The sequence below is a fragment of the Pteropus medius genome, unplaced genomic scaffold (assembly GCF_902729225.1).
Source record: "Pteropus medius unplaced genomic scaffold, Ma_sr-lr_union100, whole genome shotgun sequence".
NCBI lineage: Eukaryota > Metazoa > Chordata > Mammalia > Chiroptera > Pteropodidae > Pteropus > Pteropus medius.
Genome location: NW_024353908.1, coordinates 10,949,338 through 10,967,714, shown reverse-complemented (window position 1 = coordinate 10,967,714; position 18,377 = coordinate 10,949,338). Strand labels below are relative to the sequence as shown.

Below are 18,377 nucleotides of genomic sequence, written 5' to 3'. Positions count from 1 at the left end.
ATTATGTCCATTAAAATACCCTGTTAGGAAAATGAATAAGCCCCAGATTGGGAGGAAATATTCACAAAACGTAAACCTGACAGAAGAACCATATTCAGATTATATTCAAGTGCTACTAATCAATAATAAAAAACAAAACATTCAGTTACAATAACAGCCAAACACTTGAACAGACACTTCAAACAGGTAAATAAATAGCCAATAAGCATGTGACAGATGCTCAATGACATCAGCGCAAAATAAAGCTGTGACGAGACACCACTTCACCCCACAAGGAAGGCGACAATTTAAACACTGGTAATACCAAACACCGGCAAGGAAAAGGGGCAAGTGCTGCCCTCACATTTTGCTGATATAAATGGTGTGGCCACTTTGGAAAACAACTCGGCAATTTCTCGTAAAGCTAACACGCATCTACCATTTAACCCAGACGTTCCACTCCCCACTACTTACCCAAGAGACATAGAAATAAATGTGCATGAGAAGACTTGTCCTAAAGGATATCCACAGCTGCTTTATTTATCATGCATGAGAGTGACAAAAACTCACGAGTTCATGGACACGGTAGTGAAACTGGAACGCTGCTCAGCAAGAGAAAGAAGCCATCCACCGACTCCCCTACGACAGCTGCGTGCATCTCGCAGACACTGTGTTGAGAGGAAGAAACCAAAGGAAGAGCCTGCGGTCTGAGCTCCATTCCAGGAAGTCCTTCGTAAGGTGGTGGGGCCAGGCTGTGGGTAGAGACCAAGCAGCGGCTGCCTAAGGTGGGGAGTTGTGATTAGGAGACAGAAGATTTTCCCGTGTTATGGAAAACTTCTGCATTTTTCATGAGATGGTGGTAACACACGTGTACATTTGTATGTACATTTGTATGTGAGTGGTGCAGACAGGCTAAACACTGCTAAGTCATGCAGGATGTTGCTATAAATTGTACCTCAATCAAAAGTGCTATTCAAATCCTTTTGCCTTTTAACTTAAATCCCCCTAATGGCTCCTGATGGCTCAGATCTAACTCCCTCACATCCCTAGGAGGTCATGAGTGATCTACACTCTTACGGGATTCGGTGGGGAAACAAAATGAATTTATATCACAAGAGAGAGAAAAGGAGTGCCACCTGATGTGAATGCCACTGGCTTCACCCAAAGCCACCCAGTGAGCAGGTCGTAAGTGTAATTTCAGTCTATTCCCGACGAACTGGGAGAGGGCTGAGCAGAGTGAGGGATGCAAGGGTAAACCGGTTCCTTGGCAATATTCCTGGGGGAGACTCCTTGTCACAGAGCTGGCAGGAGAGAGAGAAGCACCAGCCCTGAGGATGGAAGTCAAAGCCTAAATGAGCCCTTGGTCCCAATGTTCTTGAAAGCCTGGTGTGGTCAGTTGAAAGAGAAGCTGTCACGTCAGAGCAGCAAGCAGTTTGTCCTAGGAAAGTGAACACTTGGAAAGGCATTGGGGGCAGTTGGATCCTTTGCTCTGGGCACAGAATGCGGCATTTGGTTACGTGTGTGCGAAGCAAAAACTATGCTCCCAAAGGCAGAGATTCAAGAGCTGTCCTGGGGCAGTGTGAGTGGTGTAGACAGTGCAATGGTGTAGGTGGTGCGAATGGTGCAGACACAGAGGACGGTGTGGACAGCACGGGTGGTGTGAATGGTGACGCGAGGGAAAGGGTGATCTGGCACGTGGATTTGCGGAATGGAAAGTGGATGAAAGCGTGGATCGGCGAAGCGGTGGCTTTGGGCTGGCGGCGTGAATGTGGCGGGCAGATGAAAAGCAGATCTGGCCGTGGCGGCGTGGACTGAGCGGGTGAGCGGTGGTGTGGATTGCGGTGAGGGAGTGAGTGCAGATTGGTGCCATGGCGCGGGCGGTGGAGCGGGAGTGGCGTGGATTAGTGCAAGAGGGTGGCGTGAACGGCGCGTGATTGCGGATCGCTGGCGATGGTGCCGGACGATGGCGTGAACGCAAGATTATGCAGATCTACGCGGTGGCGTGATTGAGCGGTGGCGAGCGTGGATTATGGTGAGTGCGAACGAGAACAGCGCGATCCATCGGGTGGACGGCGCGGTGGTGTGATAGTGCAGGTGGCGGATAGCGCAGGTGGTGAACGGCGTGCAGACTACGTGGCAGTGGACAGTGTGGCAGTGTGTGGACAGTGCAGGTGCAGTGAATGGCGTGAGACAGCAGATCTGGCTAAGTGGTGGACAGGTGGTGGTGCGGATTAGTGTAGGTGGTGAATGGTGCAGACAGTGCAGACAGTGCAGACAGCATGGGTGGTGTGGATGGTGTGGTGGTGTGGACAGTGTGGCCGTGTGGACGGTATGGGCAGGAGGCGAGGGGCCACATCTCAACACACAGCTTCCATGTGTTTCTCTTCTCATCTGGTCGGCCCATACCACACCTGCACATGTTACATCTGCTTGGAAGCGAGTGTCCTACTGAAACAAATGATCCTAGGCCAAGTTTCTCACGGGGACTGTCGGACAGCATTGAGTGCTGTCTGGGGACACAGGTACCACCTAGTGGTACAGAGCTGGAGAAATATTCTCTTATTTTCTTGGAACCCCCTGGGCATCTTGAGAAAGAAGGCTTGGGGATCATCTGGAGAGATGGCCCTTGGTGTAGACACGGATGGATAAGAGGGGACAGTATGGAAGATCTGGGTGACGGGCCCCATGGGCACGAGTGAGGGCCCCTCTCTGGGTCACCCCAGAAACACTGGGTGGGGGTGGTATTACATCAGGACCAGGACACTCCGACAGAGTCATCTGCTTGGCTTTCTTCTGCAGCCGGAGGCCCTGGAGACAGTGGCTTTACAGAACACATTTGCACAGAGACTTTCACATGACAACTGTCAAAACAGCCCAACAAGTGCTGTGACCTCGGTTACCAAGTGGAATGAGCTTTAAGAAGCTTCAGCAGCCTGTTCAAAGTCACCCAGCTGCTGGCCGTGAAGCTGGACCTTACTTCTGGGCCTTCAGACTTCAAGTCAGAGACTTTTTTCTTTTATGGCGCCCAGCCACCCAAAAGTGGGCTTTTGGACACCAGCCGTCCCTACTACTGGCTGCCCTCTTCCCTGCTCAGGGCAGCACACACTCTCCCCACCAAGGGCCTCAGGGTAAAACGCACTTTCTCCAGGGAGCCGCTCTGCTCTGCAGGGGTGGAGGTGACTGTGACTTCAGAGCTCTGCTCTCCTGAAGCACACGGACATTTTGTTTGGATACCTACCGATGAGCCTGGACCTACTTGGTGTGAGGAAGTCACAGGACATGTACAACAGAAACAAGAATTTGGGAGCTGGTGGCCCACCAGCAGCACGATGGCCTCCAGGGAAAGAGTGGCTGAGAACAAGGTATAGGCCGGGCCTTAGAAGCTTGCCCAGGTGGCAAGGCCCAGAATGTTTGGGACAATGGCCTCTCATACTGTTCTCATTGTGGCTCATGCAATCTCTGCTGTGAGCTTGAATTCCTGTTCATCCTTCTCTCTCTTTGTTTGTCCCTCCACACCTCCCCACTGAGACTGACTTTCACAGCGATGACGCAGATACCCAGTTAGTGCACCTGAGTCCCCGCGTCTGCCACAGTAGAAGGAATTATTCGCCCTCAGCATAAGAGAGAGACACAATGGAAAAACACATTAACTGTGCAGAACACCACCACACACGCTGTATATGTGAACAGGCCCCACTCTTGGCCTCTGTGTATGGACTCCATGGCTGGATGTGACATAGAGCTGCTGCTCCATGATGAAGGTTGTGGAGTTGACGATAGGACACTGGTGTGGGGGACCACTCCTGCCATGATGTAGCAGGGAAATGGATGTCGGCAAGCAAACAAGCAAACGTGCATGATGTCAGGGCTAATATTGGTAGAAATAATAATAAAGTGAGGCACAATGACAAGTCAAGGAGATATAGGTGGCTTTGGGGCAGATGCCACCTGAGATGAGTGGTCAGGAAAGACCTCTAGAAGGCTCCATTTGGGCAGTAGCCTCGGCAGAGGACACGGGCCAGGTAGGTCTCCAAGACAGAGAATTCTGAGCAGACAGAAGAGTGGGTGGGAAATGCCCACGGAGCCTACACAGTTCACGACATGTCTAAATGAGCTCAGTCAGTTTCAGGTAAGAGGCCAGGTGTTCCAGAGGTTGCAAAATGCAGAGTGCTCAGTACCTATATTAAGGGTTCAAACAGCACCCCTGGAAGGCCCCATAGGCACCATGCAGATGGGGCCTGGCCATAGTCCTGCTGGGGGCTATGAGACCAGGCGACTGAGAACCAGCAGGGGGCCTCCGCGTCTCCCCGGGAAGTCACCCCAGAGGCTGGGTTTGTAGGCCACGTAGGAGTAGTCAGTGCCTAGCAAGGGATTATGTACCCTACGGAAGGCAGGCGGTGAGGGGTTAGGCTTCAGAGTGTCCCGGGCCTGTTCATGCTTCACAGTGGCTATAACATTGACTGTCACTGGCCGGGCTGGCAGGATCTGCCCCTGACAACCTTGCCCCCATCCCCATGCTCCAGCCACAGGCCAGTGACAAAAGCAGACTTCTGCAACTCACCAGGACACCACCGAAGAGAAAGGTGGAGGTGCCACAGTGACTCCAACCGCCTGGGAAGGCCACCTTGACACTGGATACAGATGGTCCTGTCCCTTGGCAAGGAGATCCTCGAGGGGAGGTGGAGTAACAAGGGGACACAGTTTGAGGTCACTGTCACCCAGATCACCCTCTGCTCTGATCATCTGACTCCGCGTGGAGTCCCCTGGGAGAGGACAGGCATGGCTGTCTCCCCCCGACCCAGTCCTCCCTGTAAGGAGAGTCCTGGCCTTTTCGTTTATGTCTTTTATGTATGCCATCCACCACCCACCAATGACAATGACAAAGCTCACGTTTCCCCTTCAGGCATGGCCTTGGGTTCTCATGTGGGCAAGGTTGGCGTGTGTGCTCCTGGGCTGGGGTATAGGAGCGAGTCCACAGGTCAGCCACCTGGCACTTAAGTCAGGAGCCATATGGTCCAGGGGTCCGGGCCCTGGCATGCTGATGTCTTGGCTTCACCCTGGCCACTCTCAAACCAGCCCAGTTGGGATCAAAGAGCAAGGCAGGGTGAGGGGTGTAGCCCACCACTCAGCTCTCCTTTAGGGGTGTGCTCCCAGGCACTTGGCAGAGGGGCCCAGGGAGCTCCATCTAGAAACCCCGTCTGAGTCACACTGTCCTGAAACAAGCCAGGTGGCCAAGATTACACTGCAGCTGGTGGCCCAGCAGGGGGTTCAGGTAGGAGGGAGGACAGCACCCCACTCGCAGACCATTTGGGGGATGTCTGATGAGCAGTGGCTCCTACACGCTTGCACATGCACCTAGTGGGGCCAAATGCGACGTCCCCCCACCAACTTCCTCCCCCCACCCTTGTTTCCCAGGTGCCCACTCCCTCACCCCCCAGGTGCTGACCTTTTATCTGTGGACATTCCAGAGTCATGAAATATGACACAAACACACAGAAGACTGGCCGGCAGCATCCATGCCAAGATGTAGAGTGCTACCAGGATCCTACAGCTCCGCTGCTCTTGCCTGACCCCTCTACTCCACCCCGTGTCACGCAGTCCCCACCACCAGCCTTCGGGGACAGCATGGTTTCCCCTCTCCTCATGCTCATCTGCATAGCCTCCACACGAGCTTTGGTTGTTTTGAACTCTACATGAACGAGCCGTGCTCTCGGCTTCTGTGAGTGGGGCTCCCTGCTCCACTGCGGGCAGCTGCCGTAGTCCCATATCGGCTGTTGAGCTGCATCATATGGACACAGGCCACCAGGTGTTCTGTGATGGGGGTTGTGTTGTTTTTGGTTCAGGGCTACTGCTGCTACACACCTTTCTTCAGGGAGGCACGTCCTCATGTGTCCAGGGACAGTGAGGCCCCAGGAGGGACGGGCTCAGAGGAAGGCGCCAGGCCCGTTGGATGAGAAAGCCATCAGCCTCCCCTTCTCCCTGCACCCTCTGCCCTGAGCCTGGGGCCACAGACATAGCTGGAAACATAGATGCATTTTCAAGGTTTTATTGTAAAACAAAGAGAGCTTAAGTCACAAGGGGCAGAAGACGCTCCACTCGACATATACGACCCACCTGTGAGCACCTGTTGAGAGTCAAGCACGTGCTCGGCCCTGCGACGACCTGAGACACATGCAAGTCACAGTCCCTAATCTAGTCTGGCGGGGACAGACAGACGCACACGCATCTCTCCAAAAAGCCTGAGTCAGAAGTGCTGAAATGGCCAGGAGCAAGTCAACCCTGAGGAGGTCAGAAGGGACTGGGGCCAGCTGCACTCTGCTTTGGGGACTGGAGCTTTGGGGGCGCTGCTGGCAGCCATGAGAGGTCTGGAGTGGAGATGGTGCTCAGGACCAGGGCAGCAGGGTCTAGACTCAGGGAACACTTAGGAAAGAAAGAATTAGGGACCAGCACGGAGTGTGTGCTTTCATTTTTACAGGTTAGGCCATCACAAAAACAAGGAAGAAAAAGGAAAAGGAGACCTGCTCTCTCTACCGTCTCACAGGCACAGGACGTCTTCCACCCCTAGGAAGGATGCCGTCACCAAGCGAAGAGCTCTCATTCAGATTGCTTGGGATGCGCTCCCACAAACACCAGGAAGCCCTTGCCTGCCGTCGAGCCACAGACCTGGAACTACTGCTTCCCACAGTTTGCAAAACAAGGTTGGGAGCCACTTGGTGAGAGGTAAGCAAGTGGCTTGAGGGAATGGGGGGAGGGTGGACAGGAGAGCAGAGGACGTCACACTGGCCAGGAGGCCTAGGTGTTCCCGGGAAGGCATGGATGACACTGAAGGGCTTTGAGCTGTGCTGGTTCAAGCTGCCCCTTAGAAAGGCTACTGCAGGGGCAGATGAGGGGCTGGACAAGGGTCCCAATGCCAGGGCTCCCACAGCCCCTGTGCTGGCAGTGGGACGGGGTGGCAGCTCCTCTAGTCTTGCTGGAAGTAGAACTTGGTGACAATGACGGCCTCCTCGGGCCTGTTGGTGAGGCTGACGGGCTGGTCTGCCTCCAGTGCCGTGCACAGAAACCAGCCCGGGCAGGCAGCAGACTCGAAGCTGGTGGTGGTGCCGCTGTCCGTGCGAATGAAGGTGAAGCGCTTGCCCTGCTCCTGGGTCCTGCTCAGGTCAGTGATGTCGACTTCCTGGGAGCCGGGGTAGACAGGTGAGGGCTCCGGTGCCACCTCCCCCTACCCCACACTGGGGTCCAGGCACCCCACAGGACCCCACAAGTCCAGGCCTTGTAGGACAACAGCCACATAAAGAGGCTGCGGCATTGTCACACCCTGGCTCGGGAAAGCCTGGCCACTCTCGCCAGGGGTCCGTGAGTCTAGTGAACACACAGCACATGAGCAGAGGCAGTGCCTCAGCATGGCCACTGTGGGTTAAGATTTGGTCCATAAGCTCCTGAGACAAAGCTGTCTGTCCCCACTGCGGGCAGCCCATCATCCTGCACGGGGCCACGGGGTACAGGGCCCCAGGTGAGGGGGACAGCCCATGGGTCTGAGTCGACAAGGACTGAGGAGGGCCTAGACAGGACTTCATGGGAGGAAGGAACATCTAAGAGGGAGCCCTGGGACAAGAGAGTGGCACACAGAAACTGAGGGCCCCACAGGAACCTCCTCCTGGTGCTGACCCCATGTAGCCCCTCCCCCGCTGAGGCTAGACTCAGCCATGTGACACAGGCTTTAGCCAAGGAGACATTAGCAGTGTGATGCAAGCAAGCGTTTCATAAGTGTTTGTGGTTCTGGAATAATCCCCCTTAGAAACCAGCAGCTGTGCTGTTGGGAGGCACAAGCTGCCCCCAGAGCTCTGGGTGGCCACGCAGAGACAGCCTGAGGGAAGGGAACCGTCCGGACGCCCCAGGGCCCGCCGAGCCCCAGCGCCCCATGTGGAAGGGGAGGGCCAGGTCCTAGCTGGCCCACGAGCCATGAGGAAGAACATGAGTGACTGTTGTCTGGGCAAGTCCTCACCTCCAACTGCAGCCTGATCTCGTCTCCCACCTTGACACAGGACAGGCATAGCTTCCCTCCATGGATCCCCAGGAGCATGGCATGCGGCTCAACCGGCACCACATTGAGCTTCTCTGAGGGGAGCAGAGCAAATGGTCAGGCTGTGGGGATGGAGAGGCCAAGACAGCCAACAGTTGGCCTCTCCCTGGGCTTGTTCTGCCCCTGACCTAAAGCAAGGTCATCAGACCAGCGGGGCCCATCTTTCTGATCTGCACCCAAACAGAAGACCAGACAAGCACATATTTAACTGCTCCCAGACACCTGACTCCGGCCAACTGGTGTGTGGCCCACGCTGGGAATCACGCACAAGTCAGAATGGGGCTCAAGATGTGGTGGCTTTGAGCCGCCTGTCCCTCCATGGCCTCTGGGCCGACAGTAGCAATGGGAGGCCAGCCTGTCTATGCCATGTGCTCATCGTGGGAGTGGGGCATCAAAGTCCAGGCACAGGGATATGGGCCCGGCTAGGCACAGGTTGGTGCATAGGCTCCCTCTGGTCCCCCTAGCCTCAGCTGTGGCCCTGGGACCACCGTGCCTACAGGTGGTGGCTCCTAGGCTCTGCCCCTCCCTGCCCTCTTGGGACCTCTCTCAAATGTGGCCCTTAGAAGCCGGGCTTCCCCAGCAGGGTCAAGATGTCACACAGAGGCCGCCATACTGCAAATCCGGGCAGGGTGACCCAGAGCCCACATCGGTGTTCCCAGCGACCTCTCACCTTCTAACTTAGTGTTTTGTCCTTGCAAGTATCCGGCAACGAGCTGATTATTTCTCAGGTAGAAGGTCTTCTGGTTAACGTCCCAGATCCTGAAACATAAAAGGGCCGCTGTGGTGGACAGCACTGGGCCCGGCCCCAGTGTCGCTTTCACACGCCTATGGCAGGAGAAGGACACAAGGGTCAGCCCGGGCTCACCCACTCCTCATCCTCAGGTCCCAGGAGGAGCCCTGGACTTGGGCCCTGAGCAGCACCAGCCTGCAGGCCCTCCAGGTGCACACACATTCTGCCTGCCACCCCATGTGGCAGCTGCCAGCCTTGCATGGCCATTGAGCCTTAAAATGCAATGTGACTGAGGGTCCGAATTTTTTAATTTTATTCTGTTTTTATTCATTTAAATGTAAATTTAAAGAGTCGTTTGAGGCTAGCAGCCACCACAACACAATGTTGGAAGTTTCAAAGGACAGAGCACCTTACAGTAACTCACTCTGTGTCCAGGGAGTGGGGGTCTGTCCCAAAGCGTATCTTCTATCCACCAGGGGCCGGCAGGGGCAGCTTCCTGTCCAGCTCATCCAGTGGCCTGTTTCTGGCCCTCAGCCTTTTCCTCTTGGGGCCCCACTGGTTGTGAGATTGTGTGACCCTCCATGTCCTGCTACCTCCAGCCTACCCTGGACCTGGGCCTGACTCCTGTCCTGGAAGTGTGGCTGACAACACCTCTTACCCGGTAGCTGCAAGGGACCACGAGCGTGGTGAAGTAGTTGGGCAAACTGTAAAGCTCTTCGCACAGGTGAGCATTTGACCTTTTGTAATATCTCCCAGTTCCAGGTGAGCGCCTCTCTGACGGGACTAAAGAGCCCCTCCTGGAGCCACCAGCAGATGGGGATGGAGAGCCCACCTTCCCACATGAGAGGGGCGCACGTGCCCCGTGCAGAGTTTGACTCGCTGTTCAGGCCAGAGGGCGAAGTCTCTGGACATGCCCAGGCCTGGCTAACAGGGTGGAGGGCAGGTGCAGACACACGGTGGCCTGTCATTTTCACAACAGTAATGGTGACATCTCGCAAAGCCTCTGACCCAATATTTAAAATTCATAATAGTTTTGGGCACTTTACAGTTCACAGAGCACTGTCACACTGTTATCTTCACGACCACCCTACAAGGCAGGCGGAGGGCCATCCTGACCCCATGTCACAGTGGGGAACCTGAGGCTCCAGGGGCCAGGACCCTCCAAGGTGTCGTCAGCACAGATACACATCACTAACCATCACCTAGAGCTGGGGGCGGCCCTGCCCCTGGCACCCTCTCTGCTTCTTTGCCGGGCACACTAGGCATAAACCCCGCCTGGGATCCTGGCCACATGCCTGTCTGTCACCTGCTGAGTTGCTCGGGTCTCTGGGAAGTTGGCTGGGCCCCCAATGCCAGCTAAGCACAAGCACAAGTTCGGACGGCCCCGCAGTGGCAGTCCCTTCCCAGCACCCTCCCAGAGGGCTATGCCGTGTCCGCCCTGCCCGCACCGGCCCTACCTGAAGGCTTGCATCTCGCTGGGCCTCTTCCCTGAAGGGCGGCAGGCTGTCTCTGCAGGGAACAGGAAGAGGAGGAGGAAAATGAAGTGGCTGGGGCTGCAGATCCCCATCCTGTGGCAGCACTGGCAGTGAGGACTGCCATTTCGGGCCCAGAGGAGCTGCTTATAAAGAAGATAGTCCCTCACCCGGACCAGCCACTGCGCCCTGCCCCACTCAGAAACGGAAATTCCTCACATTTCCAAAAAGAGAAACCTCGCTGTTGTCACCGTCGGCCCTGCGGGTGTCGCAAGTCGGTGTCGTAACTGGCCTGCCTTTTCCCCAGGAGGGCAATTTCCGCAAAACGAAGATTTCCATTTCCCTGCACTGAGCTCCCGGGCAGGACGAGCACACGGGACCCTACCCGGGGCCTCATCTGCCCACAGGTGCCCTGGGGCTGTGTGTTGACTTAAAAAACAGATCTGAGTAGAAATATCTGAGGGGCAGGGCCCCGGCACAGGGACGGTCTCATGTCACGTCGTGTCCTTTGAAGGGCGGACAGCCTTGCTGGACTCTGGACCAGGGACTGTGACCATTCTGTAAAAAGAACCAGGTGGCAGATGGGGTAGGGCTTGAGGCCACGCCACCCCATGATTACCCAGCTCAGCATCGCAGCTTGAACACAGCCAACAATCTGTCAACGGACAGGCTGCTTGGGTTCCATCTGACTTTATTTACAGAAACGAGTGGTGGTAGCTTTCCCTGGAGTTTTCTGACTCCGGTTCCCGAGCCAGTGTCCTGGAAGGGACCTTGACACCAGCTCTGTCCCTGTTGTCCACATCTCTGAGGTTACGGTCTTGGGAACGTTAGGGTGAGCTCAGCACTGGGACAGAAATGGATCCAAATTCTACCTCTGCCACTTGAGGCCTGGGTGGCCTTGAACAAGTCACCTCACTGGGAGGGAAGGGGGGATACTGGTTGGAAGGGACAGCTGTGGCCCACAGTAGACATGAGCAACACTCGTTCCTTCCCCACTACATTCTAGAGCCTTAGGAAGAGGTCAGCACCCTCCTGATTGTGGACAGAACAAAGGCAAAGAGGGCCCCGAGTGACTGTGACCAGGGTGCTCATGCCAGGACAGAAGCAGATTGTGGCATCTCAGGACTGCTTGGGAGCTTGGCCACCCCCCACCACTGCTGTCTCACCCTGTCACTGCTGGGAGAAGACCCAGAAAGGCCCAGGAAGGGAAGGACTCAGGGCCCCTAACTCTTGGCCGGGGCCTTCCTCCTGCCGCAGCCAGTGTGGTGAGCCTGATGGTTCTCCAAGTGAGTTGGAGTCTGCGCCCGAATGAGGGGTGAGCCATTGAGGAGGACGGCCAAGCTGCATGGCCGAGGGCGGCCGAGGGAGGACACCCTCAAGATTCTCATCACAAGAAAAAATGACATGACTACGTGTGGTGACGGGCAAACCACCGCATTCTGCCCTCGAAACCAATACGCCATGTCAGTCACATTTCAATAATAAATGAGAGGAAGTTCACACAGGAATCCAATTTCTAAAGAGTTCCTCATCAGAGCAAATGAAACATTTCTGCAAAAATCAAGTCACTTCCCCGGTTGTCTGAATAGAGGGGCAAATGGCTCGTACACATCCCTGCTCTGTTCTCACGTGTGACCTGGCGGGAGTCATCTGCCAAGGGAGTCATCTGGGAGTCATCTCCCAGAAGCACACATGAGAAGAGAGCGTATCTACCTTTGAGGCGTGCTCTGTTGTCTCTGTTGGTTCTGTTGTCTCTGTTGGTTCGGGAGGACTGCTTGAAGGAGGAGGTGTGTGTGAGCCCACAGTCAAGGTCTTGCCCACAGGGCATCTCCTGGTAACGCCGCTGTCCTCAACCCGAATTCAGCATGGAGGCTGGTGTCCCCACCTTTTCCAAATCTGTGCCTTCACCTGTTGTGCCTACAGGCCTCCCTGGGTCTGAGGATGGCCGTCCCCAGGACCGAGCTTGAAGCCAGGCGACTGGGCTGCATCCTCCCATGTCCTTTATGAGCTGGACCACCCAGAACATGTACACAGGCTCTCTTGCTCATGGCTTCTCTACCGCTAGCTAGGGCTAATAACAGAAGCCGTGTGACAGTGACTACCAGGACGGCACTGTGCGTGCTGTGCTGAGCCCTGACCTTGACATGCAGGAAATGCTCAAACAACAGACGGCTGCTGTGTGTGCCCTTCATCCCAGGTGAGGTGGGCAAGGTCGGTCACACGCCCCTGACCCAGTCAACCCTCCCCTTGCCCCCGGGGGGAGGGGAAGCCCCTGGCCTATCCCCACGCCTCTGGCCACAGCTTGACTCTTGGTTCCGTCCCAAGGAGGCTGGTGGCCCTATGACTTCTCAGTACAGGAAGTCTCTGACTCAACTCATTCTCAGTTCTGCTGCTCAGCCCCTCACTCTGCTTCCCGAATCAAGTATAATGGGCTCAGCCCTCCCTGCTGGGCCCCATTTTTCCCTCTGAGCTCCAGGCACCACGATTGTGTCTGGTGCCATCCACGTGCCAAGCCCTGCCCAATTAGACGTTAGTGACAGCAGAAGCGACCAAGTCCCACTTGCACTAAAATAGGAAACCCGGGCCATCCATTTCCCAGGGGTGACACTAGGCAAGGGCATGGAGGCCACAGGCTTAGCCTGCACTGTCACCTCCCGCACAGCGTTCAGCACATACATGCCAGCTCTTTCTCAATTTCAGTTCATTGCATCTCTCAGTTCTAGAATTTCCATTAGGTTCCTTTTTTGTATATTTTCTAGTTCTCTGCCAAAAGTTTTGATCTTGTCTTTTAAATCCTTGAACATGTCACTCGTGGTTCTCATAAAGGCTGCCCCTCCCCGGCTTGAACCCACCAGGTCCTCTCCTGCTGTATTTTCCTCCGGTGAACAGGCCACCTGGTCTGTGCCCAATTACATCTTACTTCTGGACTCTGCACAGAGAGCACTACAGGGATCATATGAGGCTCTGGGTGACGTCTTTATCCAGAGGACACCATGCTGGCCTCCACTGGGTAGGGAGGCCAAGGCAAGGCAGCCCAGGTACCCTCACCCCGGCGGGGCTAAAGGCCATTCCGTGGCTGTGCTAGCCACTCACACCTGACCGCCTGGGGTCCCAATCCAAATCTGGGGGTCCATTGGACCTTGCTCCTCAGTGGGAGATAAAGCACAAACTTTTTCACCAACCACCCCGAACCTCCCAATGCCGCCAAGCTTAGCGGCAGCCTTAGAATCTGGCCAAGGCTTCTGGGGTGAAGGCCGAGGCTTGGCTCCACCTCCCGGCCATTCTTTGAAGCCTCAGATTTTCAGCAATGCGTTTTTTCTGGCTTTACTAGGTACCAAGCAGGAAGGCTGGTCCTAGACAGCCTGGGCCAAATGAGGAAACTGACATGTTGTGTTTTTTGAATCTGATTATTCATGGTGTTGGAGTTAAAGCAGCATTTGGGGCAGGAGCCAGAGGAGGAAGGGCAGGGAACTTAGCTTAAAGAAAAGTGAACCAGAGAGTGACACTGTCAGATTCATTTTAAGGTTGCCCTGGGCACAGTGGACAATGGTGACACCAGGTTGTGGTCTGGGGGGCCGATCCTGGAGGCAAAGCAGCAGGCGCTGACTAGTGTTACAGCTGGGTTTCAAAAAAAGTTCCAATTTGTAGCATTCGCTGGTTCCTCCATTGTGAGTGCTTTCGCCATGGACAATTTCGAGCCACCAACATGACATCACTGAGTGCAGTCGGGGAGGGACACATACAGTCAGACCCCGCTGGCTCCAGCACCCAACGGAGGGAGGAAGAGGGGGCTGCTCCCAGACTTTCCAGAGAGAAACCTTCCCATGTCCCAACTCCAACCTCCCACCTTATCAGCCCACAGGTCCTGTTCCCTTGCAGAGAACAATCCCTCCTGATAAATCCAGTTTATCGGACACCCTCAGTGCAGACGCATTCAGCTGTGCCTCCTGGAGCTGTATCTGTGTCACCCTAGCTCTGTTGGTAAGAAGTTAAGCTGCTGTTTCGGGTAGACAAGTGTGCCCCTTAAATTGCATGGCTGAATCTTGCCCTTGGACTCCTGTGTGCCTGAGTGTCACAGCACACAGCACACAATATGGGCAGTTGTCCCATCTTGTAGAGTTTTGCTGAGATAATAGTGTAGAGGCTCTAGTTACTCTTTCTAAGACGTGGGTAACAAACTGGTATGCAGAGGAGGAAGAGGGATAATGCAGCATGACATCTTCTCTGTCATCTGCACCTGCCCAGCCCTGCTGAGGGCCGAGTCCACCTCGGCCAAATCAACAGCAGGTCAGGTGTGGAGACAGGCTCTCCTGGGCACCGCTGCCCACCAAACAACCACATGGGGTGACCAAGTCTGCCCTCTGGCCGCTGACGAGCAGTCAGGAGACTGTGTGTAAAGTCAATTGTCACCTTCACTGCTGGACAAGGAGGCTGCTCTCCCCCGGCCTCAGGGCTCACCTGGCTTAGTCCTCCAAGGCAATTTAGCCCAGTAACTCCGGGGTCAGGTGTGTGTCTGCACTGAGAGCCACTTTTATATACTTATCTTGCGTGTCTAGACATACACGTTTGCTCTTGCTGTCTTGGCTCTGGGGACGAGCCTTATTGGGCAGCTTCTCCACAGGCAGGAGAGGGACAGGAACTGGGAAGGGGACAGCCGTGTGTCTTACCTGCTCTGCTCGGGCCCTGTGGCCTCCTCTCTTATGCAGATCTCTCTTGGTCCTCCCAACACAACAATAACAAGCTGTGCCAGGCAGGCACGTTTGCACCCACTCTTGAGATGTGTGAGTACTTGCGCTCACTTTGTAGAATAAGAAATCAAAGCTCCAAGAGACTAACTCCCTTGCCCGTTCCAGGCCAAGGCGGGGTCTGAACCAGGTCCCATGCTGCCCTCTGCACGGCCATCCTGCCAGGCGGCTGCCGCTTCTCCTCTCTGCTCCATCGCACCATTCCCGAGAGCAGGAAGGGTGCTCGTTCTTACGAGATAAGCTCACATCGAACAGGGCAATGGTTTGTTCCACCAATACTTCGAAATTTGGGGAGGTTTTTTGGTCAAAATGAAAGGACAACCCCAAAGCCTCACATGGGTTGAAGAGAAAGCTCTCCATGTGCTCGCAAGCTGGGCGGCGGCCACCAGGGTTTTCTAGGACTTCCCCAGTTTTAGTGTGAGGGTCTCACATGCTGACTAACCCTCAGCCCCTGGAAAACTGAGCCAGTTGGTCGCCATGCAACACGAACCCTGAAGAGTACCGGCCATCTGTTGGCTGGTACATGCGCAGTGGTTGCTATACCTTGCTGGCCTTTTAGCTGCATGCTTCCCGCAGCCTGGGTATGGTCCCTTCATGAGACAGACAGGCAGGCAGAGCGTGCATGGCCTGCAGTGGGCACAGGGGTTGTGCCCACTTCTACAGGCAGACCTTGGGGATACTGTGGCTCAGGGCCACACCACCTCAAAGTGGCGAGTCACAAGAATTCTTGGGTTTCCCAGCGCATCTAAAAGTTCTGTTCACATTGCACTATAGTCTATTAGGTCTATATAATGTAATAGCATTCTATCTTAAACACACACACACACACACACACACATACATACCTTAACTAAAAAATACTAATTATTACTAAATTTATTACTAAAAAACATCAATCATCATCTGAGCCTTTAGCAAGTCGCAATCTTTTTTCTGAGGGAGGGTCTGTCCCAGAGGGTCTGCCCTGATGCTGATGGCTACTGACCAATCATGCTGGCAGTCACTGTAGGTGGGTGGCAATTTCTCAAAATAAGACAACAATGGAGATTGCCACACGGACCGACTCCTCCTTTCATTAACAATTTCTCTGTAGCATGTGATGCCGTTGGATAGCATTTTACTCACCAGAGATCTTCTTTCAAAGAGGGTATTAGTCCTCTCGGACCTGTCACTGCTTTATCGGCAGAGTTTATATGACATTTTCAATCCTTGGTTGTCACTTCAATAATCTGCCCAGTGTCTTCATCGGGAGTGGACATGTGACTCTTCCTTTCACTTGATCACTTAAAGACCACCATAGGGTTATTAACCGACCTAACTACAATATTGTTGTGACTTAAGGACAAAGGAGGCCCGAGGAGAGGGACAGAGATATGGGACTGGCCAGTCAGGTGGCAGTCAGAACAAACACGAGATTTGTCCACTAAGGGCACTGTGTCCTATGGGTGCAGTTTACAGCATCTCAAAACAATTGCAGCGGCCACTTCAAAGATGACTGAGCATAGATCACCGTAACACACAATAATAATGAAGAAGTGCAAAATATTGTGAAGTTTACCAAAATGTGACACAGAAACACAAAGTGAGCAAATACTGTTAGAAAAGTGGTACCGACAGAGGTGCTGGATGCAGGGCTGCCACAAACCTTCAATTCTCAAAAACACGCAGCACCTGTGAACCCCGGGGTCTGCCAGCCCCTCCTGACCTCAAGGAATTGAGACCCCGAGGGAGAAAGAGTGCACCAGGTGCACCTGGACCCCGAGGCCGAGCCCTCAGAGCCAACCTGCAGGTCTCCCCCCTGCCCACGCACACCTGCGCCCGCAGGCCCAACACTCAATATTTCATTTGCTCACCTTATCATTCTATTTAATCAAATACTGCACATACTACAATCAGAACATCTGACTCCTCTTGAGAAACGAGACGTTCTGTCCACCTGGGCCTCTTCTCAGGTGACAAGCATCGGTTGGAACAAATTTGTGACGGCTACCACCATCCCCACTGCCTGTCGGACCTATGAGTATTTTTCAGGGAGCCCGCACCATCCTCCCTGTCATTCCACAGAACGTGTCCCCGGCCCCCATGCTTCCACCAACACGGGAAGACGAGAGACAGGCTTTCCTCCCTCGTGCCAGCCTCCTGCTACCTGCGAGCCGGCCCGTGTCTGCGTGGTCCTCCCACCTCTGCCGTGGCCAAGTCTCCCACACGGGCCTGCAGCCCACGCCTGCAACATCTCCCCACGACCCTGCTCTTCCGTCTGAAAACGTTTGGTAAACACCAACAACATTTCCTCCCCAGTTTTCAGATGAAAAGGCAGAAGTGGAAGGAGCTTACCCAAAGCCATGGGGGCTTAGGAAAACGAATCTTCCAAGGTCCTCCCAGCCCCGGCTCCAGACCGAGCTGCAGCCTAAGACGGAGGACGCCGGGCAGCACCTGGGCGCCCAGAGCCTCCCGGGTGCGGCTGCGTCTCCTCCTGACGCCCACACAGGGCTGGCCCAGCCCTGCTGCCAGGAGGGTGACTCAGGCTGACAGGAGCCAGACGGGTTCTTATCTGCGGAAAACTGGAAGCTGCACTGGACCACTGGGCTGGACCCTTGTGCCCACCCAGCCCCGACTGCCACTGTTCCCGCATGTGTCCACTCCTCCAGACACTGCATGGACTGAGCCCTGTGTGTCAGGCACTGCTGCAGGCAAGGTCTTTGACACCCAAAGGGAGAAAGGTAGATAGGAAACCAGGAAACAAATCAATTTATGTGGCAGCAAGTGCTGCAGAGGAATCAACACACAAAGTGCTTCTGAGGGGTCTGGGGAGGGCGCACAGAGGCAGAGAGTCCCAGGTTTGTGCTCAAAATGTGTCCCTTCTGCGCTCCAGGCCTCAGCCTGCCGGCTGCCGAATGGCTGACGTTGCTCCCCACCTTAGGTCAGGGGCAGGCTGGCAGAAGCAGCCAGAAACAGGGCCTTGGGAGCAGGGAGGGCAGGGAGTTCACCCAGTGGCTGCCTCCCATCCTGCACCTTCGAGCCTGTGTTCCCCGTGGGGCAGGACCGGCCCCACTCACCTGCAGAAGGCCCCTCGCTCGTGAACATGTCTGGCGGCACCTGTTGAAAGCCGTCACATCCCTAACCCCATCTCTGGCCCTCAACTCGCACCAGAGGCCTTCACTAGGCCCACAGGGCTTGAGGTCGGGCCGGAGACAGGCGGGTCCTGATGCAGCAACCCAGGGACTTCCCATGCCCCCACTTCCTGCAGGGAGGATGAAGCCCCTGACCCTGTAGGGGTGCCCGAGTGAAGCGGTTTTCGTAGGGAAATGCCTATTTGCTGCCAAACAAGGAACCGGGTCTTGTAAGCCTGGAGAGTGGGGCCTTGGGACAGT

General features: G+C 55.0%; 2 protein-coding genes across 8 annotated transcripts in view; both read right to left on the bottom strand.

Moving 5' to 3' along the window:
- Positions 1–648, bottom strand: part of PSD4 (pleckstrin and Sec7 domain containing 4) — a 33,554-nt gene extending 32,906 nt beyond the window's left edge. For all 3 annotated transcript variants that reach the window (XM_039851621.1, XM_039851617.1, XM_039851620.1), the window contains exon 1: positions 454–648. The gene's annotated coding sequence lies outside the window, so the exon portion shown is untranslated. The remainder of the gene's footprint in view (positions 1–453) is intronic.
- A 4,896-nt stretch (positions 649–5,544) lies between these two features.
- IL1RN (interleukin 1 receptor antagonist) lies at positions 5,545–18,105 on the bottom strand. 5 transcript variants are annotated; one of them, XM_039851630.1, is made up of 5 exons: positions 18,063–18,105; positions 10,247–10,298; positions 8,730–8,818; positions 7,982–8,094; positions 5,545–7,153 (listed from the first exon to the last, which is right to left on the bottom strand). In XM_039851630.1, exons 1-5 carry the CDS (start codon positions 18,088–18,090, stop codon positions 6,941–6,943), a joined length of 495 nt encoding a protein of 164 aa, XP_039707564.1. In that variant the 5' UTR covers positions 18,091–18,105; the 3' UTR covers positions 5,545–6,940. The 5 variants fall into 5 exon arrangements, with proteins under 5 accessions (XP_039707564.1, XP_039707565.1, XP_039707563.1 ...); XM_039851631.1 differs by lacking the exon at positions 18,063–18,105 and adding an exon at positions 17,341–17,444 and having other exon boundaries at positions 5,546–7,153; XM_039851633.1 differs by lacking the exon at positions 18,063–18,105 and adding an exon at positions 10,432–10,683 and having other exon boundaries at positions 5,721–7,153.
- Positions 18,106–18,377: the final 272 nt, after the last annotated feature.

Excerpts from the sequence above, each read along its gene's own strand:
- IL1RN (XM_039851629.1), bottom strand. The coding sequence starts at position 10,356 with ATGGGGATCTGCAGCCCCAGCCACTTCATTTTCCTCCTCCTCTTCCTG. Across the intron at positions 8,819-10,246 it reads AGCGAGATGCAAGCCTTCAG|GATCTGGGACGTTAACCAGA; the intron begins GTAGGGCCGGTG and ends TTTATGTTTCAG. Across the intron at positions 8,095-8,729 it reads ACAAAACACTAAGTTAGAAG|AGAAGCTCAATGTGGTGCCG; the intron begins GTGAGAGGTCGC and ends TGCTCCCCTCAG.